Source organism: Passer montanus, unplaced genomic scaffold (assembly GCF_014805655.1).
Source record: "Passer montanus isolate IOZ18808 unplaced genomic scaffold, ASM1480565v1 scaffold2, whole genome shotgun sequence".
NCBI lineage: Eukaryota > Metazoa > Chordata > Aves > Passeriformes > Passeridae > Passer > Passer montanus.
The window spans coordinates 20,873,490-20,893,866 of NW_024366591.1; the positions used below are offsets into that span (position 1 = coordinate 20,873,490).

General features: G+C 37.2%; 1 protein-coding gene across 21 annotated transcripts in view; it reads left to right on the forward strand.

Annotated features, from left to right (window-relative positions):
* Positions 1-20,377, forward strand: part of SYNE1 (spectrin repeat containing nuclear envelope protein 1) — a 293,146-nt gene that overhangs the window by 177,577 nt on the left and 95,192 nt on the right. For 16 of the 21 annotated variants that reach the window (XM_039707342.1, XM_039707354.1, XM_039707356.1 and 13 more), the window contains 13 exons: positions 534-752; positions 1,827-2,089; positions 3,606-3,771; positions 4,009-4,164; positions 4,363-4,515; positions 6,909-7,091; positions 8,675-8,812; positions 10,048-10,233; positions 10,939-11,061; positions 13,153-13,335; positions 14,581-14,724; positions 18,098-18,292; positions 19,314-19,454. In XM_039707342.1, the coding sequence (XP_039563276.1) occupies positions 534-752; positions 1,827-2,089; positions 3,606-3,771; positions 4,009-4,164; positions 4,363-4,515; positions 6,909-7,091; positions 8,675-8,812; positions 10,048-10,233; positions 10,939-11,061; positions 13,153-13,335; positions 14,581-14,724; positions 18,098-18,292; positions 19,314-19,454 (2,250 nt within the window). The remainder of the gene's footprint in view (positions 1-533; positions 753-1,826; positions 2,090-3,605; positions 3,772-4,008; positions 4,165-4,362; positions 4,516-6,908; positions 7,092-8,674; positions 8,813-10,047; positions 10,234-10,938; positions 11,062-13,152; positions 13,336-14,580; positions 14,725-18,097; positions 18,293-19,313; positions 19,455-20,377) is intronic. The other 5 variants (XM_039707350.1, XM_039707353.1, XM_039707357.1 and 2 more) reach the window with 3 other exon arrangements.

Below are 20,377 nucleotides of genomic sequence, written 5' to 3' on the forward strand. Positions count from 1 at the left end.
ATGTTTCAGGTACTAGTCAGCTGCTTTAATATAGACAGTTAGTGACACTTCAGGCATATTGCCAGCTGTGTCTTGTGAAATCAAGAATCTCCCGTAAGTGTAATGTCTGCCAGGTTCATGAGAGTGTCCTCAAATCCTTGGGCATTTAAAAAGTTGTTAAAGATAAACAGGACATAAATATACACTTAAACACCTGAATTGCTTCTTCCATTTTTAGACTGTTTAAAAGTCGGTCCTTGCTATGAGAAGGATTCTGGGTGCTTATTTTCATCCCTTTTGAGGGGCTATCAAGGAAGACAAAAGCTGATTTCACCAGATTTCTTCTGCTTTCAGAAGCTTGCATTTTGGACCAAGCAGCTCTAGCTAATATATTGCCTATGAGAAATAAAGTGAGAGAGACCTAGCCACCTCACTTGAAATACAATACCTGCTCTTCATCTGCAGTGGATGGGGGTGGTTCACCTACCTGCATGTTGAATGCTAATGAGTTGGCTTGGGTAAAAGGGAAACAGTGCTTATTTTTGCTTTTTCAGACTCTTGTGTCCATAGTGAATTCTTTCCATGAGAAGATCACAGCCCTAGAAGAAAAGGCTTCACAGCTGGAAAAAATCAGCAATGATGCCAGTAAGGCATCTATAAGTAGATCCATGACAACGGTTTGGCAGCGTTGGACACGGCTCCGGAATGTAGCCCAGGAACAAGAGAAAATTTTGGAAGATGCAGTGCAGGAATGGAAGGGTTTTAATGATAAGGTAAATTCTAGTCTTGGTAAATCCTCCCTTATACATAGGTTTTCACTCATTATGCTGCCTTATTAATCATCTTGCATTAGAGAAAACTGATAGCAGGACTAACTGATTTTTTTTCCTCAGTTCAGAAAAACACAGTTGTGAAAAATCCAGGTTTAGAATAATTTCCTCCAAAGTTTGGCCTGTTCTTCTCAATGCATACATATGTAGTACAAACAGAGTTGTTTTGGTTTCCAGTGGTTCATTAGATTCTTCTTCTCTGTTACCTTTCTTCAGATGTTCTGTCCTAGATTATGTTAACCTCTTTTTCTCTTTCCTCTTTTTATTTTTTTCTTTTCTTTTTCTTTTTCTTTTTCTTCTTTTTCTTCTTTTTTCTTCTTTTTCTTCTTTTTCTTCTTTTTCATTTTTTTCTTTTTCTTCTTTTTCTTTTTCTTCTTTGTCATATTTTTCTTCTTTTTCTTCTTTGTCATATTTTTCTTTTTTTTTCTTCTTTTTTTCTTCTTCTTCTTCTTCTTCTTCTTCTTCTTCTTCTTCTTCTTCTTCTTCTTCTTCTTCTTCTTCTTCTTCTTCTCTCTTTCTTCTCTCTTCTTTTTTTTCCCCTGAAGAATATGAAGTTGCTCCTCTTAAGCATAAACAGTGAGGATAGTGCCTGTCACTGCTCATTGATCCTGTGTCTCTTTTTTCCCCGTGTATCCTAACTTACTCTTCTTATCTGTCATTGTCCATTATTCATGCCCAGATAGCAGGTTCTCTAGGAATGAGGATAATCATTTTGTTAAATGCATGACTTGTGCCAAATATGTGTGTAACCCAGGGTAGAGCTCTAGTTCCTATGAAAATAAATACAATAAATGCTAAAGATTATAAGAAGACACCCATAACTGGACAAAAAAACCCCTCAGAAAGTCCTAATCCCCTGTGAAGAGCAAGGGATCTGGCACAGTAGAGCACGAGCCCTATACCACAACAATTTTATAGAATCTAAGTGTACAGCACTGGGTCTAGCACCTTTCAGTGTCAGTTGTGATAGCTTCTTTTGTAATCTTATTATTGACAAGACTGCATCTCTTTCCATAGATTCAGAAAGCCACCATAGCTATAGATCAGCTACAAGGTCGCTTACCAGAGAGCTCTGTGGAAAAGGCATCTAAGACAGAGCTCCTGGAACTCCTGGATTACCATGGCAGTTTCCTGCTGGAAGTGGACCACCAGTTGTCATCCTTGGGCCTGCTCAAGCAGCATGCAGTCAGCATGCTTCAGGATGTGGAAGTAAAGTCTCCATCTCAGAAGGAGCTACCAGTTATGCAAGAAATCAAAGCAATGCAAGATCGATGCCACAAGTAAGGAAATATTTTAAAAGATTCAGCAGGAAAATGTTACCTTGCAATTCCTTATTAAGAGCTTATGTATCATTTTTATGTCATTAACAATTAACATGTCTAAATAAATATTAGCTATTATTTTTCAATAAGCATCAGATTTAATTTAAAATTACTTTTAATTAGTTTTGAAATACCTTTATTGCCATTATTTTTTATTTCCTTCAGAAAGAGTATGCCTTTTAGAATATGTATTTCTTGCCTTGCATAATAATACTAACTTACATAAAAGCTGCATAAACTGCATTAAAGTTAAAACTGATTTTAAACACTTCCATTGTTTCTCACATTAACAATGATCATTTATCTATTTGTATCCTCTTTTGATTAGTTTATCACCTTATTTCCCTTGTTTGAAGCACTTAGGTACCAAAAGTAGGGCCTGTATGACATTTACAGGGGAAAGTAGAACATATGCAAATGAAACATAATTTTTCACCTTGAGGCTGTGCAAATGTTTATGAAAATCAAAAACATCTCCCTGTCATGTAGAAAACAGGAAGTTTTATGTTAAGTTTTAAGACACATCTCAACCTCATAACTACAGTAAGATACCATTAAGTGGATCTGCATGGTTGGAAGACAAGGAGAAATGACAAAATTGTAAACCCTGCACCAAGCCTGTGCAAAGTTTACTCTGTGTGTTTATAAATAATTATAGTAGAATAGCAATCCCTGTAGAAAATGTGTAGATGTAAGTACATTTTCAATTCCACTTTTCACTTACTTAAAATTGGTTTCTAAGATACAGGGTCTGCAATGACCTCCTGCTCCTGAAAATAAGACATGATTCATCTATGCAAGGTTATGCAAACATAAATGAAATATGGCAATATCCATGTCCCATGCATAAGAGCTACAGGTAGTCCAATAGAACTTTCACAGAGGGGTAATTTTTTACAGGATATCAGAGTTCTTGAAGAAAGTGCAGAAATTCTGTCTTAGTGGAAATGTGGAAATAGGCCATGTTCAAATGCTTGATCCATAACTTATCCTAAGTATTCTGCCAATGCAAATCCCATCAATATAAGTGGAATTTATCTCATGTTATTTTACATTTTAGATATCAATATCAGAGCAGGTTTTCTGGCTCTCTGATTAGTGTAGAAAAATAAACATGTGTAAGATACAGTTTTTTTGACCTATTTTAGAAGTTTCTTTTGGAATGACAATGAATAATCCTAGTTCATGCCCTGCAATTGCCTGTTTCCTCTACTGACACTGCAGTCTGCAGTGATAAGCTCAGATGTAGGGATCTCTATCATATTCATTAGCATTTTTTCAAAAGAATTGCATGCCTGATGTCCAAACACGCAAAACCAAAGAATGGACATGAAAAATTTAATTTATTTAAATTTTTTTTCTGGATATGGTGCTTTTAATCATTATCTTTGTTGTTCAGCATTTTTTGACCAAGCAGTGTTTTTAGACATTGCTTAATTCTTCACAAATAGTTACTGTTTCTTTCTTTCTAAAGTATGCAACAGAAAGTTAAAAAAGGCATGAAGATGGTGAAACAGGAGCTGAAGGAGCGTGAGGAGGTTGAAGCAGAGATTAATATTGTGAAGTCTTGGATCCAGGAAACAAAAGAATATTTATTAAGCCCTGATGCAGAAGTGGACATTCAGCTCCAGGAGCTGCAGGTAGGCCACGTTTGTCATCTTCTAAATCACAATACTTATCTTCCTTTTAATCTGCTAGTGAATGTTAATAGTTTCAAAGCGACCACAAATTCAAATTAGACAATATTTATGAGCATTTTAGTAACCACTAGACAAATTCATAAAGCATGAAGTAGATGATGGACTGTGATATTTTATTTTAAAAATATTTAAGAGGTATTCTCATTGTTCTTAACAATACTTTTTTTCTGTCATTAGTCTCTCTTTGGTGAAGTCACTACTCATCGCCAGGCTGTTGAAAAACTGGCTGAACAGCAGCAGAATAAATACTTGGGGCTTTATACCATTTTGCCTTCTGAACTCTCTCTTCATTTAGCAGAAGTTGGACTGGCCCTTGTAACTGTGCAGGATCAGGTAAAGTGCAGTAGATAAGTGCCAGACAGATCTATAGCCTTTCTTTGGGCTTTATAACTTGGTATCCTGCTTGGCCCAACCATGGCAACACAGAATAGTTTTATTACCTTCATCCTTTGAAATAAAGGTAAATGAAAGTTAATTTCCTTTAAGGAGGAGTGATTTCTGATTATTGAATGTAATTCATATTGTTGACAGATTCAAACCAAAGAAAGAGAAACTCAGCAAATCAAAACATTGAATCAAGAGTTTGATCAGAAAATCCAGGGAATTGCAAATGAACTAAATACCATTCTTTCCAAACTGAAAAAGAAAACAAATGATATAGCTCAAGCAAAACGTGAACAAAAGGTAAGACTAGGCTTTCCTTATGTGGTTATGCCATAAATTTTTCTGAACTGGGACACTCACTTCATACCAAACTGTTGTTTGTGAAGACTTGCACAGTTTTTTGTGAAGACACAGTTTTTTAATGTAGTTCAACAGAAGAATTATACAGAAGACTGATGAGATTTTAAAAACTATATTCTTTGCAAACTGGCCCACACAGGTAACAGAATTTGGAGGAAGGAGCTGGGTGTTAAAGTCAGATGGACAAAATTTGACGGTTCCTTTTCAGTAATGAGTATGACTCCAATCTGGAAAAGCCTGAGGAACCTTCAAACTGCTCCTTGTTCTTGTCTGTACTGAAAAGTGCAGTACAGACATCTTTATTTATGATAAATAGATCCATAGAATTTTACTTGTAGCTCATCTCACATCATTTGGTTCAACAATGAGGTAAAGTGCTACTCATGCAATTAAGAGTAGTGCAAAGGGTTTTTGTTTCTTTTTGAAGGTTTTCTTAGTCTTAGGTGTATGCCACACTCATAAAAAATCATCTGTACTGAAGTGTAATGGCCAAATTAGGATTATCATGTGAGAGTAAGAGAATTTGGGGAGAGGAGAGACTGAAAAGGGGTTGGTTGAGGATTTGGAGCTTTTTTTTGTTGGTTTGTTATTTTAATTAGGCAAAGATAAACTTGACCAAATTACTCTCTGAAATTAAGCAAAGCATACAAAATAGGAAAAGATTTAGCATGACTGGTATGTCATAAATTACCTGTTTGTTTCCACAAGATGCTCAAGATGTTCCAAAATACTGTTTACTTTTCAAGAAGTGTCACTAAACTATATTCCTGGTGTATCTCCTTGATTTCAGTAAGAAAGCAGAAAGCCAGTGAAGTCTGCTTTCTTATGTTGCATGAAATAAAACTCTCTGTCACTGGAGATGGAGTAATGTTCCAACTGCTTTTAAGCATTTAGCTGATAGTCCTGAGACTGGGTTGGCTTTGGTTACAGCAGTAAAAATTTTTATATTAATATTGAAACAGATTGTGAAAAAATAAAATAAAAATCTGTTTTAAATCCATGTGACTCAAGTCAAATGGATCCTTCCTTCACAAACAGCATATAAATTCTGCTTAATATCTGTAGTGAATACATTTATTTATGCTTGCTGTAATGTGTGTGTCTTTGTATTTAGATAAGCGGTTTAACATCTGTCTTTGTGTCTACATGTAGACAGTTATGTCTCCACATTTGTGGAATACTGATTTATCATAATGATTGATCATAACTTGCACTCTGAGGTGTGTCTGCCAGGACAGCCCTAACCTGAAGAGCTTGAAGTCACTTCCTGAAGCACCTGAAGCAGTGTTGTGAATGATTGCAGTTTAAATTTGTAGAAATAATTGGAGAGAGGCTAGGATGTTTGTCCAAGCAGTGGGACAAAAGGCAATGGGCAGAAACTGATGCACAGGAAGTTCCACTTGAGCATGAGGAAGAACTTCTTTACTGTGTAGTGTCTGTGCACTGCAGCAAGTTGCCCAGAGAGGTTGTGGAGTCTCCCTTTACTGGAGATACTAAAGAGCCTTCTGGACACAATCCTGTGCCATGTGCTGTGAGACAACCCTGCCTGAGCAGTGAGGTTGGACCAGATGACCCACTGTGGTCCCTTCCAACTTAACCTGTTCTATGATTATATGACTTCTTTTTTTTTTTTTTTTCAAAAACAATGAATTTTTAACAGCTTGTATATAAAAAAAAAAACAGAAATAACCGGTCGCCTCTTCTCAAGAAACTGTAGCCCAAGAGTGTGTTTTAAATCTATGGGAAAATTGAAAAAACTTTTTAGGTTTCCTTTTCAAAATATTCGTGACTATGGTAGGAAAAATTGATTTTAAACTGTGTTTCTGTTGAAACACTCTAGCACAATCAGACTGCTCCTGCAACAAGATCATGCTATGAAAATGCAAGTTGCAGATTAAAATGAAAGTTTTCATAATCCATTAATGAGTAACTACATTTTTATGAGTTTATAAACTTATATTTTAAGACAGCAATAAAACAAACCCCTTTTCAAATAAACAAAACTCCTTGTCATGGCAGTCTGTGCTGACAGTTTGTTTCAGAAACAAACACAGAAAGATGCCTGAGAGCAGTTAATGTCACACTGAAGTGACTCAGTTTTTGGCTACGGCACAGAAAAGAGTTATCCATTCCAGCCAGGAAGTCAGAGGAGAAAGAGTAATGGCACATACTTAAGAGATGACCAAATATCCTGCTGTTCTGCTTTCCTGCTTAAAAATGGAAAAAACTATGGAGACTTTGGACAGGCTATAAAAGTTGCAAGTTGGACTAGAAATAACCAACCAAAAAGCTTACACTTCCTGGATCACTGATTTTATTGTTTTTCTGCCTAGATCCTTGGTGACGAGTTGGACAGCTGCAATATAAAGCTGTTGGAGTTAGATGCATCAGTCCAGGACTTTGCAGAGCAGAACCTACCCCTGGCTAAGCAGCTGGCTAACAGGATAGGGAAACTCACTGCACTGCACCAGCAGACCATACGGCAGGCTGAGTACAGAGCAGCCAAGCTCAGTCAGGTATGATCTTAAATCCTTTCTGCTGTTTCCTCTCAGAACAAGAGGAAGCATGCAAACATCTCAGTTATATTCCTGGAGTTATGCCAGACAGGGCGTTTCTTGGCACATCTGCCTATTGTTAATCAGGGCTTGCATCACATTTCAAAGAGACACGGGTCAAATCAGAGGGTGAAATAATTCTCAGATGCTGCTTTAGCACCCTCTTGCATGAATCACCTGCCGTTTGGTTCCTTTGGTGCCCTAAAAAGATTGTTGATCTCACAAACAGGAACATGCCTGGAAATAGTACCTCATTGTGCTTCTCAGGGTCTCTGTTTTGTCACTATTACCTATATTTGCAGCATTAAAAAAAAAGGTTAAAAAAAAATTATTTTGCTCTAGTCCCAACAGAGGGTGGATATAGCTTGTACATTCAATAGAAAAACTTAGGTCTCTGTTTTGTCACTATTACCTATATTTGCAGCATTAAAAAAAAAAGTTAAAAAAATTTATTTTGCTCTAGTCCCAATAGAGGGTGGATATAGCTTATACGTTCAGTAGAAAAACTTTTATACAATGGCCCTGATAATGCATAATATTTATGCAATATTTTGGCATTCATAAAGATGCATCCCCTGTGGTTCAAAGTCTCTGAAATTCTTTCTCCTTTTTTCCTTAATTGTTCTTATCCCTAAAAACCTCTAGCAAAAAGCAAATAAATGGATTTTCTGTGGTTCTGCCATCAATACCCTGATAAATTATGAGTTCTCCTTTCTGCATGCATGAATTGTCTTCCAGAAAAAAATATTCAAAGTATTCTTTTCAGTTTGCTCTGAAAAATTGTTTTTAAGAAGAGATGGAAAATTATTATCAAAGTAAAAACCCAGTCAAAGGTACTTGGTAAAGAGATTGACATTAGAATATTTTGTTCACCATCAAAAGATCCACTTATCATAACAAATGATAGGAATTGGAAACTGCTTGTGAATACGGCTTGGTCACCTCAAATTTGTTCCATCCTTTATAAGGAGGAAATTCATCAACATCAATTAAATTATTGCTGAAAAGAAAATTGGAGCTTATGACTACTTTGCTAAATGGAAATTGGATTAATCAGAAAGCAGAACTTTTGTCTTGTATTTTGAAATTGTGCAACATTTCATTTTTTGGAAATATGGCAGACTGAGTGGACAAAACAGACTCTTAAAAAAAAAAAGTGATTTGGAGGATGTAATGAAAAGAGACATATCAAAATAAGAAATTGAGCCACAAACTGAAAGAGGTATTTTGGAACTTACATGTGAGGCTGAAATATGCACAGAGAGTGAACCCTCTAGGGATATGTTTGAGCATCAATGGACTCTCAGTGTGACCTACATTCTTTTAGTGCCTTTTTTCCCCCAAAACACATAATCTTGCTACTGAAAACATACCTATTTTCACTCCATAAATACATGAGAAAATTATTTATATAATACAGGAAGGAAAAGTTGTTAAAATGATCCCCAGGTTAAAACAATGAAGGAATTAAAATCAGTTTTTTCATCCTCCTAGAATTGTACAAAATTACGTTTTAGGCTTAAGCAAATTTTTCTTTCATCCAGGCTGCTTCACACTTGGAAGAATACAATGAGATGCTGGAGTTCATATTGAAATGGATTGAGAAAGCAAATATCCTAGTACATGGTAGTATAACATGGAATTCTTCCTCTCAGCTTCGTGATCAGTTTAAAGCCTACCAGGTGATTATGTGAGCTATGGCATTTAAAAGGCAGTGTATATATGAAGTTATTTTCAAAGCAATTGAGTTCTACTTCCTCCTAAAGTGCTAGATTTCTTTGACTGTTCTCCCAAGCCTTAAAAATGAGTCATTGGTTTTGGACAATTGTTTTGAAAACTGAAATAAAGATATGTTGTGGAATAAAAACATGTGATTCAAAGTTGATCTCCATGTTATTCAAGTAGTTTGGTTTCATAGAGGCTTTTGGCTGAATACGGTGTCTGCACACTGTGATTTTATCATACCAAGAACCTTATTGCAGCTCATACTGTAAAGCTTTAGTTAATCAAAGACAATTTTCAGTTTGGGCTTCTTTTCTTTGTTCTCTTCTAATGAGTTTTATAGCAAATATTCTCAAACTGATACCTAATGGAAGAGTTTTTCCCAATCTCTTCCTGTACATTTCACGTCAGGTAATTTTCTGTCCCTGTAATTGTGCAGTTTGTTCTGTGTGTGTCTGTGTGTGTGAGATCAGTGAAATGTTCTGATGAGGTTCAAGCTTGCCTGGTGTTACATGACCATGTGAAAGAAATCAAGGCATCATAATAATGTATCACTTATACCAGTGTTATGTATACATGACTTAATTGTCAGCTGCATTTTTGTACATAAGTGCAGGGTAGTATGTCACACTTTGTATTCTGAATAGGAGCTTCCAGGCAATTTATCCTGAGGAAAGCTGGAGACAGAATTTCTGGTTTGGTTTTGCTATGGCTTTTTCCCTGCTTCCAAATCTGATGATACAGGCTTAACCAATGCCATCCCACACAATGCCTTGGCAGTAATCTTTTTGGGCAGCGTTAATGACTCCTACCCTGCTAGACCACTGCACTCAAGTGCTTTCCTCTACTTTCTATTAGGTGTGTGAGGCTTCTAGGAAAAATCTTCTCCGTAGATTACATATACTGTATTTTTACACACAAGTGTGTGTAGCAAAATCCTAAAATTAATGTGTTGATAAGTACAGCTGCTGAAGCTTCATGACTTAATCTTTTGTTTCCCAGTCTCTGTAAGCTGAAGCACTTCAACAGACCTTCAGAACTAAGCATATTGCCTAAGCCTTACAGGAAATCAGTAGAACTTAATCATAGGCTCACAAATGTGTACAGATTGAAGACTTTGCAGAACAATATACTTAAAAGATATGCGTCATTGAGTCTCAAACCTGACATTCAGTTTGTCTGTATCTGCATCTAGAGCATTCTTGATGAGTCTGGAGAGATCCATGGTGATCTTGAGGCCATGAGTGAGAGGATTGATTACCTGGCAAGTGTCTACTGTACTGAAGGGATGTCACAGCAAGTGCTGGAACTGGGGCGGCGGACGGAGGAACTGCAGCAAGTTATCAAAGCGCAGCTACCAAACCTCCAAGATGCTGCCAAGGTAAATGAGAGCAGTTTTTCTAATGCTAGCTGGCACCTGGGCTGATGTATGCATCCTACTGCTGTGCTGAGATTATAGCAGTGAAGATAATCCGTGGTCTGTACAGGGCATGACTTTGTTGCCTGAAGTCAGATATCTTGTGCTGTTCGAGGTGCTGCCTTCAGGTGCTGATTAAATGGGCACAAGATTTCTGCAGGTCGTGCTCTAAGTGCCCTTTCTGTATGGATGTATTAGGGGTAATGGTGTGTCTCGAATAGCACTAGGCACCTAAGTTCAGATACTTGAGAAGTGTATTTGTTGACACTTACATTCTGCTATTTCCCTTATTCTTCTCTTAAATGATATCTAAACACTGTTATTTATTAATTTAGAACAGTACTGGACCAAATCAGAATTCCATAGTGTAAGGCCTGAAAAGAAGTGCAATGAAAAGAACGAACATGTTTTTTCAGTTTTATAAAGTATATGCTGTATTTGAGATTGAAGTACTTTAAAGAATAATTCTGCCTTTCCAGTCCCTTTTTCTAGACTGTCATATGACTGGTATTTTTATCTAATATTTTAAACCTTTAAAATTAACTATCAAAACTATGAATTATTTTTTGCACTGTATGTAAGGGGGATGTACCCATGAAATGCAGACAGATATGTTTATAGTAATTTCTGTTGTTTCTCTTATTCATCCCTGAATCAAATGTGTTACAGGATATGAAGAAATTTGAAATTGAGCTGAGAGCCCTACAGGCTGCTTTGGAGCAAGCCCAAGCCACGCTGACGTCTCCAGAGCTCGGGCATTTGAGCTTGAAAGAGCAACTTTCTCATAGACAGGTAAAAGACCAAGACCTCAAAGTTAACATTTGAGTAATGTGATTTTACACAAAGGATAATGACTGTTGATTAGACTGATTTTTGTGTTTCTTAGGTGTGTCAATGTTTCAGAATGAAGCTCCAAATTACTGCCAAGGAAATAAGGGATGGAGTGAGAAGAATCATTCCCTCAGAGGGAATGGCTGAAGTATAATTCTTTATGAGCCCATTCTCAAATTGATGCAATTCTAAGAACTGTGCATCCAATCTATTTAATCCATATTAATAATTGTAATAAAGCCCAATTCTTGTCTAGTTCTTATGGTCAAGAGTTTCTTAAAATACTTCAAAAGGAAGTCAAAATTGTTACCATTATTTTACAGATAGAGACACAATTATACAGTTTGTTGCTAGCTTCTCCAATAGTAATCTGGAGCACTAGGGGACAATTCAGGTTTCATTAAACCCAGTCACATTTTTGTATGCTTAGTTCAATTACCTCCATAAGATATTGTGGCTTTCTCTATTGCATTTGATCTACTATGGAGATTTGTCAGTTGGTTAGTTTTGGTCTCAGTCTCTTAAGAGGAGAAATAAGGCAAGTTATAGCTTTCTGAGGTTCTCAAAACATGTTTCATTCTGCAAATTAATATGGAGATTTAACAGTCTCAGTCTGCCAGTATAAACTGGATGTCTGCAGGTTCACTGTAGGATTAAAGTCTGCAGAAAAACATATGGAAGAAAGGTAAATTTGCACAGCTTTTCCTTTTCATTAAAATATGCAGTCTTTATTCTGGGGACTTGCAAACAGATTTCAGTATGTAGCCTTGAAGAGCGTAAGTGAAACACATCACCCACCATAAGAATAAAGGAACATGGAATTTACTCTGGGTTTTATGTGTGTTCTTTGTCCTGGCTCTAGCAGATTTCACAATACCACTTTCTTTAGTACAGAAAGGGGTTGTAGCCCCTGCCCACCTGTTTCACCAGACCAGAGAGGGGATGTTGGAAAGCGCCTGGCTGGCACACAGCTCCAAGGGTGCCTCTGGGTGCTGACGGAACAATAAAGACACCCTTTGCCAGCAGTATGGGGTCTGACAGAGTGAGGCCCCACCTGTGCTGCCTGAGGAATAGGTCATTATACCGAAACTCTGGTTAGATTACCCACCATATGTCATGAAACTGCAAATATAAAAATCAAACCACAATCCTGTCATCAGTATGCACTTCAGACCCATATTCTGATGTGATATAGGGGAAGGGAGGTAACCAAATTCTCTATCCTTGTTTGCCTCATTGTCCAGCCTATTTATATCTATTGAATCTAAAATCTTTTTCTAATGTGATAAGGCCCTTTTTATCAACTTTGCCTTTTTCTTTTTTTGTTTTTTTTGTTTTGGTTTTTATTTTTTCATATCTGTACATACATTAAACTCCTCAGTATAGATAAAGATAATGGTGATCAAATTTATTTTCTAACCATTGCACTTAGACCCTTCTCATGCATATGAACAGACAGCTTGAATGGAATAGGCACTAATCACAAAAGCATACAGCTTGTGAATATTCAAAGAAAAAGGTTTCTGTGTAGCTCTGTTCCTTTCTGTCTGATTGCCTTTTGAATTTTAAGCAAAATTTTCAGCCATGGCTTGAAATTTCTAAGGAAAGTTGTGATTACAATGGGATTCATGTGCAGTTTTGAAAATGTGCTTCTATGTTACAGCAAGGAGTTCCACTCAGATTTTAACACTGAGATACATGTATATATAAACTTCTCCTGTTCTGCTTCGATTTGTGGAGTTTGTAAATCTATTTTCTCAAATCTGTTAATAGAAATATTTTTTTACTTGGACACTTAGAAATAGGTACTATTATGCTTTTTAATTTATTATTTTTATATCTAGTATATGGGCTCTTGCTTAAATAATCATTATTCTCATTTGACAATGAGCAACTCTAGAGAACGTGTTTCTAATTATATGCAATTCAGAAAATAGATAATAAATTTTTTTATTTTGTTGCTTGAATGTACCCTCATTTTTCTTTGGCTCCATGAAATGCTCTGAGAGTTCTGAAAAAATTGGTTTATTGTGGCACTGACTTTGTTTCTAGCATCTATTGTCTGAGATGGAGTCCCTGAAGCCAAAGGTTCAGGCAGTACAAGAGTGCCAGAGTGCCCTGAGGATCCCTGAGGAGGTGGTGACCAGCCTGCCCATGTGCCACAGCGCCCTGCGGCTGCAGGAGGAGGCCAGCCGCCTGCAGCACACGGCCATCCAGCAGTGCAACATCATGCAGGCAAGTGCAGCCCCATCCCACGAGCCACTCAGAGCAACTCAAACAGCAGCATACAAATTGTGATGAAAACATAGAATTTCACATCTCTGTGCACTCCTCTGTTCTGTAGCACCATTAGGAATTTCCTCACTAGTCTCAGTTATTGCTGACTTTAATATTCATGACCATGTTAAGTGTTGATATACTCATCAGACTCTCACCTCAGTTCTCTTCCTGATATTGCTATGATTTTTGTAATGCTGTTAGGATTAACTAGACAAACAGCTAATATACAATTGTATGCAGGTTAATTTTATAAAATATATAATCAATTAGTTAAATTTTTTAATGGTATAACATCAGCTGCTTCTGAAGATTGCATAAAAACTATTGAGTTCATTCACTGTGGTATAAAAAGAATTATTTTATTGTTTATAGTTTATATAATTTTTTTCTGATTTTGGAGTCATTCAATGTCTATTAAATTTGTATTTCCAAGTTTTGCAAAGTATGAGTAAATTAGATTAATTAGTTTTTTTTGGTTGTTTAGATGTATAATTAAGTATGTAAAAAGTATTTCCAAAAAAAGTGAAAAAGCTTTTTTCCTCTGCTATTTAACAATAGGAGTATACATAGTGTATTCCGTAGGCCAGGGTGCAACTACAAAATTTCAAGTTGGATCACAGAAGAAATTTGATGATTTAGGATAATTAATGATGCTTAAATCAAGAAAGGCTACAATGTCACACTGAAAATTAAAAAAATTGGTTAGACAAACTGCTTATGCATCTATGATAGAAAGAACTGATACTACATTGGTAAGATAATTATCTGAGTCAATCTTTGTAATCCTTTTCCAGCTGTATTTTCTGTAATATCTAAGCTTTTCTTATAGTCACAAATGAATACCTAAAGTGAAAAAGCAGTGAAATTGCTTTATAATAAATCCATGAGACTAAGCAAGGCTGTCTTCTTGTGGCTGTGTTTGGTTCAGGTACTTGTTGGAATCAGAAGTTACAGCACCTTACATCAGAAATCTAAAATATCGTTATGTGGACTGTGGGTTTCGGAAATACCTAAATAAATTAAACCATTCAAATCATTGCAATTCACAATATTTATGAATAGATATTTTCCTGACTATACCCTGGCTTTGCTTATCAAGATGTGAGTGGCAGATACTTCACGAGGAAGGTCTGTCATGTTTAGACTAAGTCAAAATTAATTTTCATGTAGGCACTCAATCTTTTTTTTTCCCTTCTCTAGGAAGCAGTGGTTCAGTATGAGCAGTATGAGCAAGAAATGAAACATTTGCAGCAGATGATTGAGAGCGCCCATCGCGAGATCCAAGACAAGCCAATAGCAACCAGCAACATCCAGGAACTCCAGGTCCAGATTTCACGGAATGAGGTATGGGACCCAAAATGCATCAAAAACATTGGGCTCAATGGCAGCTCACTGGCACAGGCAACTTTTCATAAGCAATAGTCATAAGATAGCTGAGTTGCTTTTCAGGTTTTGTAAAGGCTAGTTGAGCAGATAGACTTAATCCCAGAGAGGGAGCTCCTGCTACTGGTGCAATGTGGACAATTCATGTGTTTATTCAGTTAGATATATCCTAACTTTTGGACTGCATTATGATAAACAAAACCATTGCATAATTAAGGGGCAGTTAACATTAAAACTTGACTGAGGAGTGTCCCAGAAGTCAAAATTCAGCAGTTGGTCAGTTAATCGCAACTAGTTTGGTGATCCATATGTACATATGTATATCCTAAAGAACTTGTACATATACACATGTATATCCTAAAGTACTTGCTCATTTTCATCCCAGTCACATTCTGTAAAGAATTCCAAGAGGCTTGAATCAAATGAAACCCACAATAGATTTGGAGGGAAACTGTACCATTCACTTCAAAGGTTTCTTTAAAATCTTTTTTTAAAGATTTTAAAGTGGGGAAGATTTTTGTGTTCTGGAGTTGCAGGTCCTGCCCACAAACTCAAGGATTGACAGCTTTGAATAAATCACAATAGTCTCTGGGCAGCCTTCTTGCTGCACTGGCTTGAAAGCTCCTCCTGAGCCTCTTTCACCCGAACCTGTCTGTTGTGAAATTCCTAGGATAGAAAATGCACCACTGATCTCTATGTGTCACTTCTGGCACCAGATGGCACCATTTCTTTACCTTTCAATTAAAGCTGTCCCTCCTGGTGTGTAATACAGCCAAATGTTACATGGGTTGCTCATTTTCTATCCAGTTGTTACAAGTGTTATTTAGTATAAATTCAAGAGCAGTTTGCATATACAAGCAATTTTGGTTTTATTAGTGTTGAGTTGATAATGCTACTATTCTCTAGTCAAATATTCCAGAACAGCAAATGCAGGGGAGTGACCAGCAATTCAGGGTAATATTGCTGGAGGAAGGAATAATGCTGCAGGCAGGAAAGAATTAAGAATGGGACAGCTTGAAGTTTTGTGTACATTTGAGCAAGTTTAGTAGCTAGGAGTGGTGCTAAACATCTGCAGGAACACATCACCTTTATGATAATGCACATTTTAGGATCAGCCAGAACAGATAGACTTTCATACATGCAAGCTTTACACATTTAGGGGTAAGGGAATTTTTGGGGTAAGCATAATTTTTGCATATTTTTGGCTCATGTTTTCTTTGCTGAATACCTGTGAAAAAGCATAACATGAAATGAATGTTCTGAACCACATATTATTAGACTACTTCAAAAGTCAAGTGTGTCAAGATATTTGTTAGGTGTGTTATTAATTTAAGAAAATATCAGTTACCACATCCTCTGTTAAAGGCTGTATGTAAAAGATCTTAAGGAGACATTTGTGGTATCTATATTTAGAATTAAAATAAGAGGAAGGAAGAAAGTAGAAGGAAATTACATCTTGATTTTTGGGAAGCTTGTATTAGTATGCATGAATGTAAGTAGATACCATGTCTGCTGACCCATGTTTCTTTAGAATTTCAGAGAACAGTGTAGGCAAATGTCTCCATACTTGAGAATTATTTTAATGGAAAGTACAGTATCTCATGGGACATGGCTTTTATAAGATGCTTTATTAATTTTCTTTTTCAGTCACATTTTTGCTTACTCTTCCATGTTTTCAGTTGAAAGAGGCATTGTAGGTACTCAGTGCCTTGGACATTAATACCAAAAATGTCACTGCACTTGGTAATGTGAGGGAATAGAGTATAATGAATGACATTAATTTTCTGCTGAGGCTCAGATGTATCATTCATTGAGCATTTGTGAATGACAGGAATTTGACAAAGAGCAGATAACTATTCAAGCTGCTAGCCATTAAATTTGTGGCTTGATTTGATTGCAGCTTGGTTTTTGAGTATTCTGCTTGATGTTTTATAATCAAGACTGCTCTTAGTCTCCAAGGAAATCTTCAGAGCACCAAAGAGAGGTCCTTTTTTTGCTAACATGACAGATGGTGACAAGGTGCCATTGAAACTCAAGTAGTGAAGTCTCATCCACAGTCTTTGAGCTGTTTCAATTCCTAACTTGGTATTTCTTGCAGTGAGTGCTCTGCACTAGAATTTTCTTAAGGAAAATGTCATACAACCAAAAAATCTTCTAATCTATCAGCCTGAAGCAGTAATCTTATTTGCTCTTGAAAAGATATTGTAATAATATATTATTAGGCCTACTACATCTTGCAAGTCCTATTGCTATTTTTCCTTGAAAACTTGTGGGTTTTGAATAAGTAAAAGCAGGTATAAAAATTAAATTAAATATACTTGAACAAATAATCATTGATTTAGCAGGCAAATTTACACAAATGTTTTCACTTCTTAGGTCAAAACTCTAACTTTAGTTACTGAGCATCTAGGGAGACAGGAAGAATAGCTTCAGCAGAAATATGAAACACTTCTACCTTTTTTTGTTTGAAGTATATTAATTGAAAGCTTTGAAACTGGATACTGAGTGGGGTAACAGTATATGGTAGGAGAGAAGACAAGACACTTATGAATAATCATAAGGCTATTCTTTTTCATCTTTCTTGTCTAAAAATCTTAAGCTTATGATGGTGTTTGACCACATAAATAGACTATTTCCTAAACATAGGAAATAGTTTAAAATATGCTTTATGCTAGTTTCCCTGTCTGTTTTTAAAGAAAGGTTGGTCCTGAGCAGCTCAACTTTTAATTTAACTCAGTAGATTTACACAAAACCAAAACGAGATTAAAATACAGTTTATCCAAACAGTGACAAAAAGCAATCCGGTCTGCATTTAATCTTATTATGTGACTGATTGTTCCCATCACTTCTGAGCCTGTTAGACCCTGTGAGTTATTGTTTGGACAATTCATTCTTTCTGGTGAGAGCTGAATGGGGCATTTTTTTGCAGTTGTGGCCACTGCGTGACCTCATTTCCCTGGCATGCACTGAGCGGGGGAGCTTCATCTTCCTCAGATAAATGGAAGCAGATCGGGGGCGGGGGGAAATGGGGCAGGAAGAGGGAGAGGCGCTCCCCTTTGCTGCAGCGTGCAGCTCACAGAGGTGGGCTCAGGTTCAGGCGGGATGCGAACGTGAGCCGTCCGTCCGTTTGTCCGTCCGTCCGTCGCGGCGCGGCGCGGCCGGGCCGGCTCCCTCCGCTGGCGACATCCTGCTCGTCAGCAGAGCGGCAGCGCTGCCGTGGCATTGGCTGCGCTGGGAGGGGACAGCTTCGCTCCGCCGCGGAAGCTGAAATGCTGCCGGTCCTGTGGCCTTTCCCGGCCGCATCAGCGCTAGGGGAAAAAAAATGTTTTCTCAGGAGCTGGCTCAGAAGATCAAAGGATACCAGGAGCAAATTGCTTCTTTGAATTCCAAGTGCAAGATGCTGACAATGAAAGCAAAACATGCCACCATGCTGCTGACAGTGACAGAAGTGGAGGGGCTGTCCGAGGGAATGGAGGAGCTGGATTCAGACCTGCTCCCAGCACACCCCACTCATCCCTCGGTGGTTATGGTAAGCAATGCCTTGGTCACGGTACTCATTATCTGAGCTGCTTCCTCCTGCATCATTACAACATCTCTGTGCAGCAAATTGCCACAGCTCACATCTACCTTTTGAAATGGCTGTAGTGTGGCAAACCAAACTAGTTGCAGCTTCCCTGTACCGTGTTTTGCTTTATATGGGTTGTCACGACTTGTTGATAAAGGCTGAACTTATTTAACAGATGTATACGTGAAATTTGTGAGCAATAATATGCAAATATTGTGCTTTTAATTTTGTAACTGTCAGCATGCAAGAACAAATGCTAAGAAATTGATGAGTTGCAGGAACAAAATAAAACCAGAATAAATATGATTTCATTAGAAATTTCAGTGTATAGGCTTTTCACAAATTAAAATGTTGATGTGATAATTGACAGTATGTCCCAGTATTCTCAGATGAGTGTACTGGAAATGAAACTGTCTAAGCACTGCCATAGACCCAATATTTGACTTTGCTCTTGTTTGTTTCTAACTGGGTCTCATTACAAACATTCTGCTGATGCTACTAGGGTTTTTGTTTGAGTGTCAGACTTCAGGATTTATCCCTCTGTAGCAACATTGGGGAAGGAAGGAGGTTACATTTGAATACTGCGTTGTGTGTATTTTATATTTCCAGTCTGTTCCTTGTTGTTCCTACCGGACCTGGATACTGAGACAAATAATCCAGTGTACATATATCCATACCTAGTATTTCTGTATGCAGCAGAGATTGTATTAGAAGATGTTTAGGCAAAGCTGAATTTGTTATTGAGTTGCTTGCTCTTTTAAAATCCATTAGGATACAGGAGAGCATTTTCATACTGAAGTATGACAAGTAAATGAGACTATTTATTCAACAGATTTCTCAACTGGTAAATGTAGGAGCATGAAGCATGACTAATTAATGTCGTGGTAATTCTGGCCCTGTGTTGTTTTGATCTCAGTCTAAGTCAAGCCTCAGCTGAGGTAACTGATTTTCTTCCTGTGCTCTGGGGTTGCTTTTCCTGTGGCAGATGACTGCTGGTCGCTGTCACACGCTGCTCTCCCCTGTCACTGAGGAGTCTGGGGAGGAGGGAACCAACAGTGAGATTTCTTCTCCACCTGCCTGTCGCTCTCCCTCACCTGTGGCTAATACAGATGCTTCTGTTAACCAGGTACCTCTCTCTTGGCATTCATTCAGCTTTTATCTCAGACATACATGGTTCCATTCCACAGGTGGTTTTATTTAATCCTCTGAAATAATGTTCAGCTGTAGCTCCAAGGAACTGAGGCTTAACCTCTTACCAAACTTAACCTTCAGGTTCTGCTTCACAATGGATACAGGTATTGACTTCTGGGTTGAAATTGTATAAATCCAGTGTTACAGCTATTCATTATTTTTTAAAATAAATTTCAAGTGACAGTTGCAATGTCACCAGTGTTTTCTACTTATAACATAATTTCTATTTTCTCAGTAGTACTCAATGGAATCTTGCATCCTGAGAAAAAATGCCTTTTTGTACTCCCCATAATGAAACACTGCATTATGTCCATATCCATCTATCTTACTGTACCATTGCCATTGTGGCACTGAAATCACAGCCTGGTATCTTCTACTTAATGTCATTTCAGTTATAACTTTCATGTGGGTTTTTTTTTTTTAATGTATTGCTGATTTCCATGGCAGTCTAGTTTAAGTGCCAGTGAGGCAGATCAGTGAATAACAGGTATTAGATTTTAAATCAAAACTGAGGGCTCTTGCACTTCTTGTAGGAGCAAGTATGTATCAGTATTGATTAAAATGTAAATATTGAGCCAGCACATTGAGCACTGTGCACATAAAGTCATACATAAAATTTTATTCTTTAGAAGTTTAGAAATGAGCCTTAAAACCTGTCACCACCTCACTGAATTCATCATGTTCTGGATTTTGTGGTTGGTTTTGCATTTGTGACTGCTTCCAAAATTGACCACTGCAGATTTGAAGGTTAGAATGTGTTGTGTTCCGCTGCTGAATAGAATTAGACAAGTTTGAGCATGATGCTCATTGATTCCTTCTGCTAATTTCAGAAATGCATATGGTGCTATAGAAGTTGCT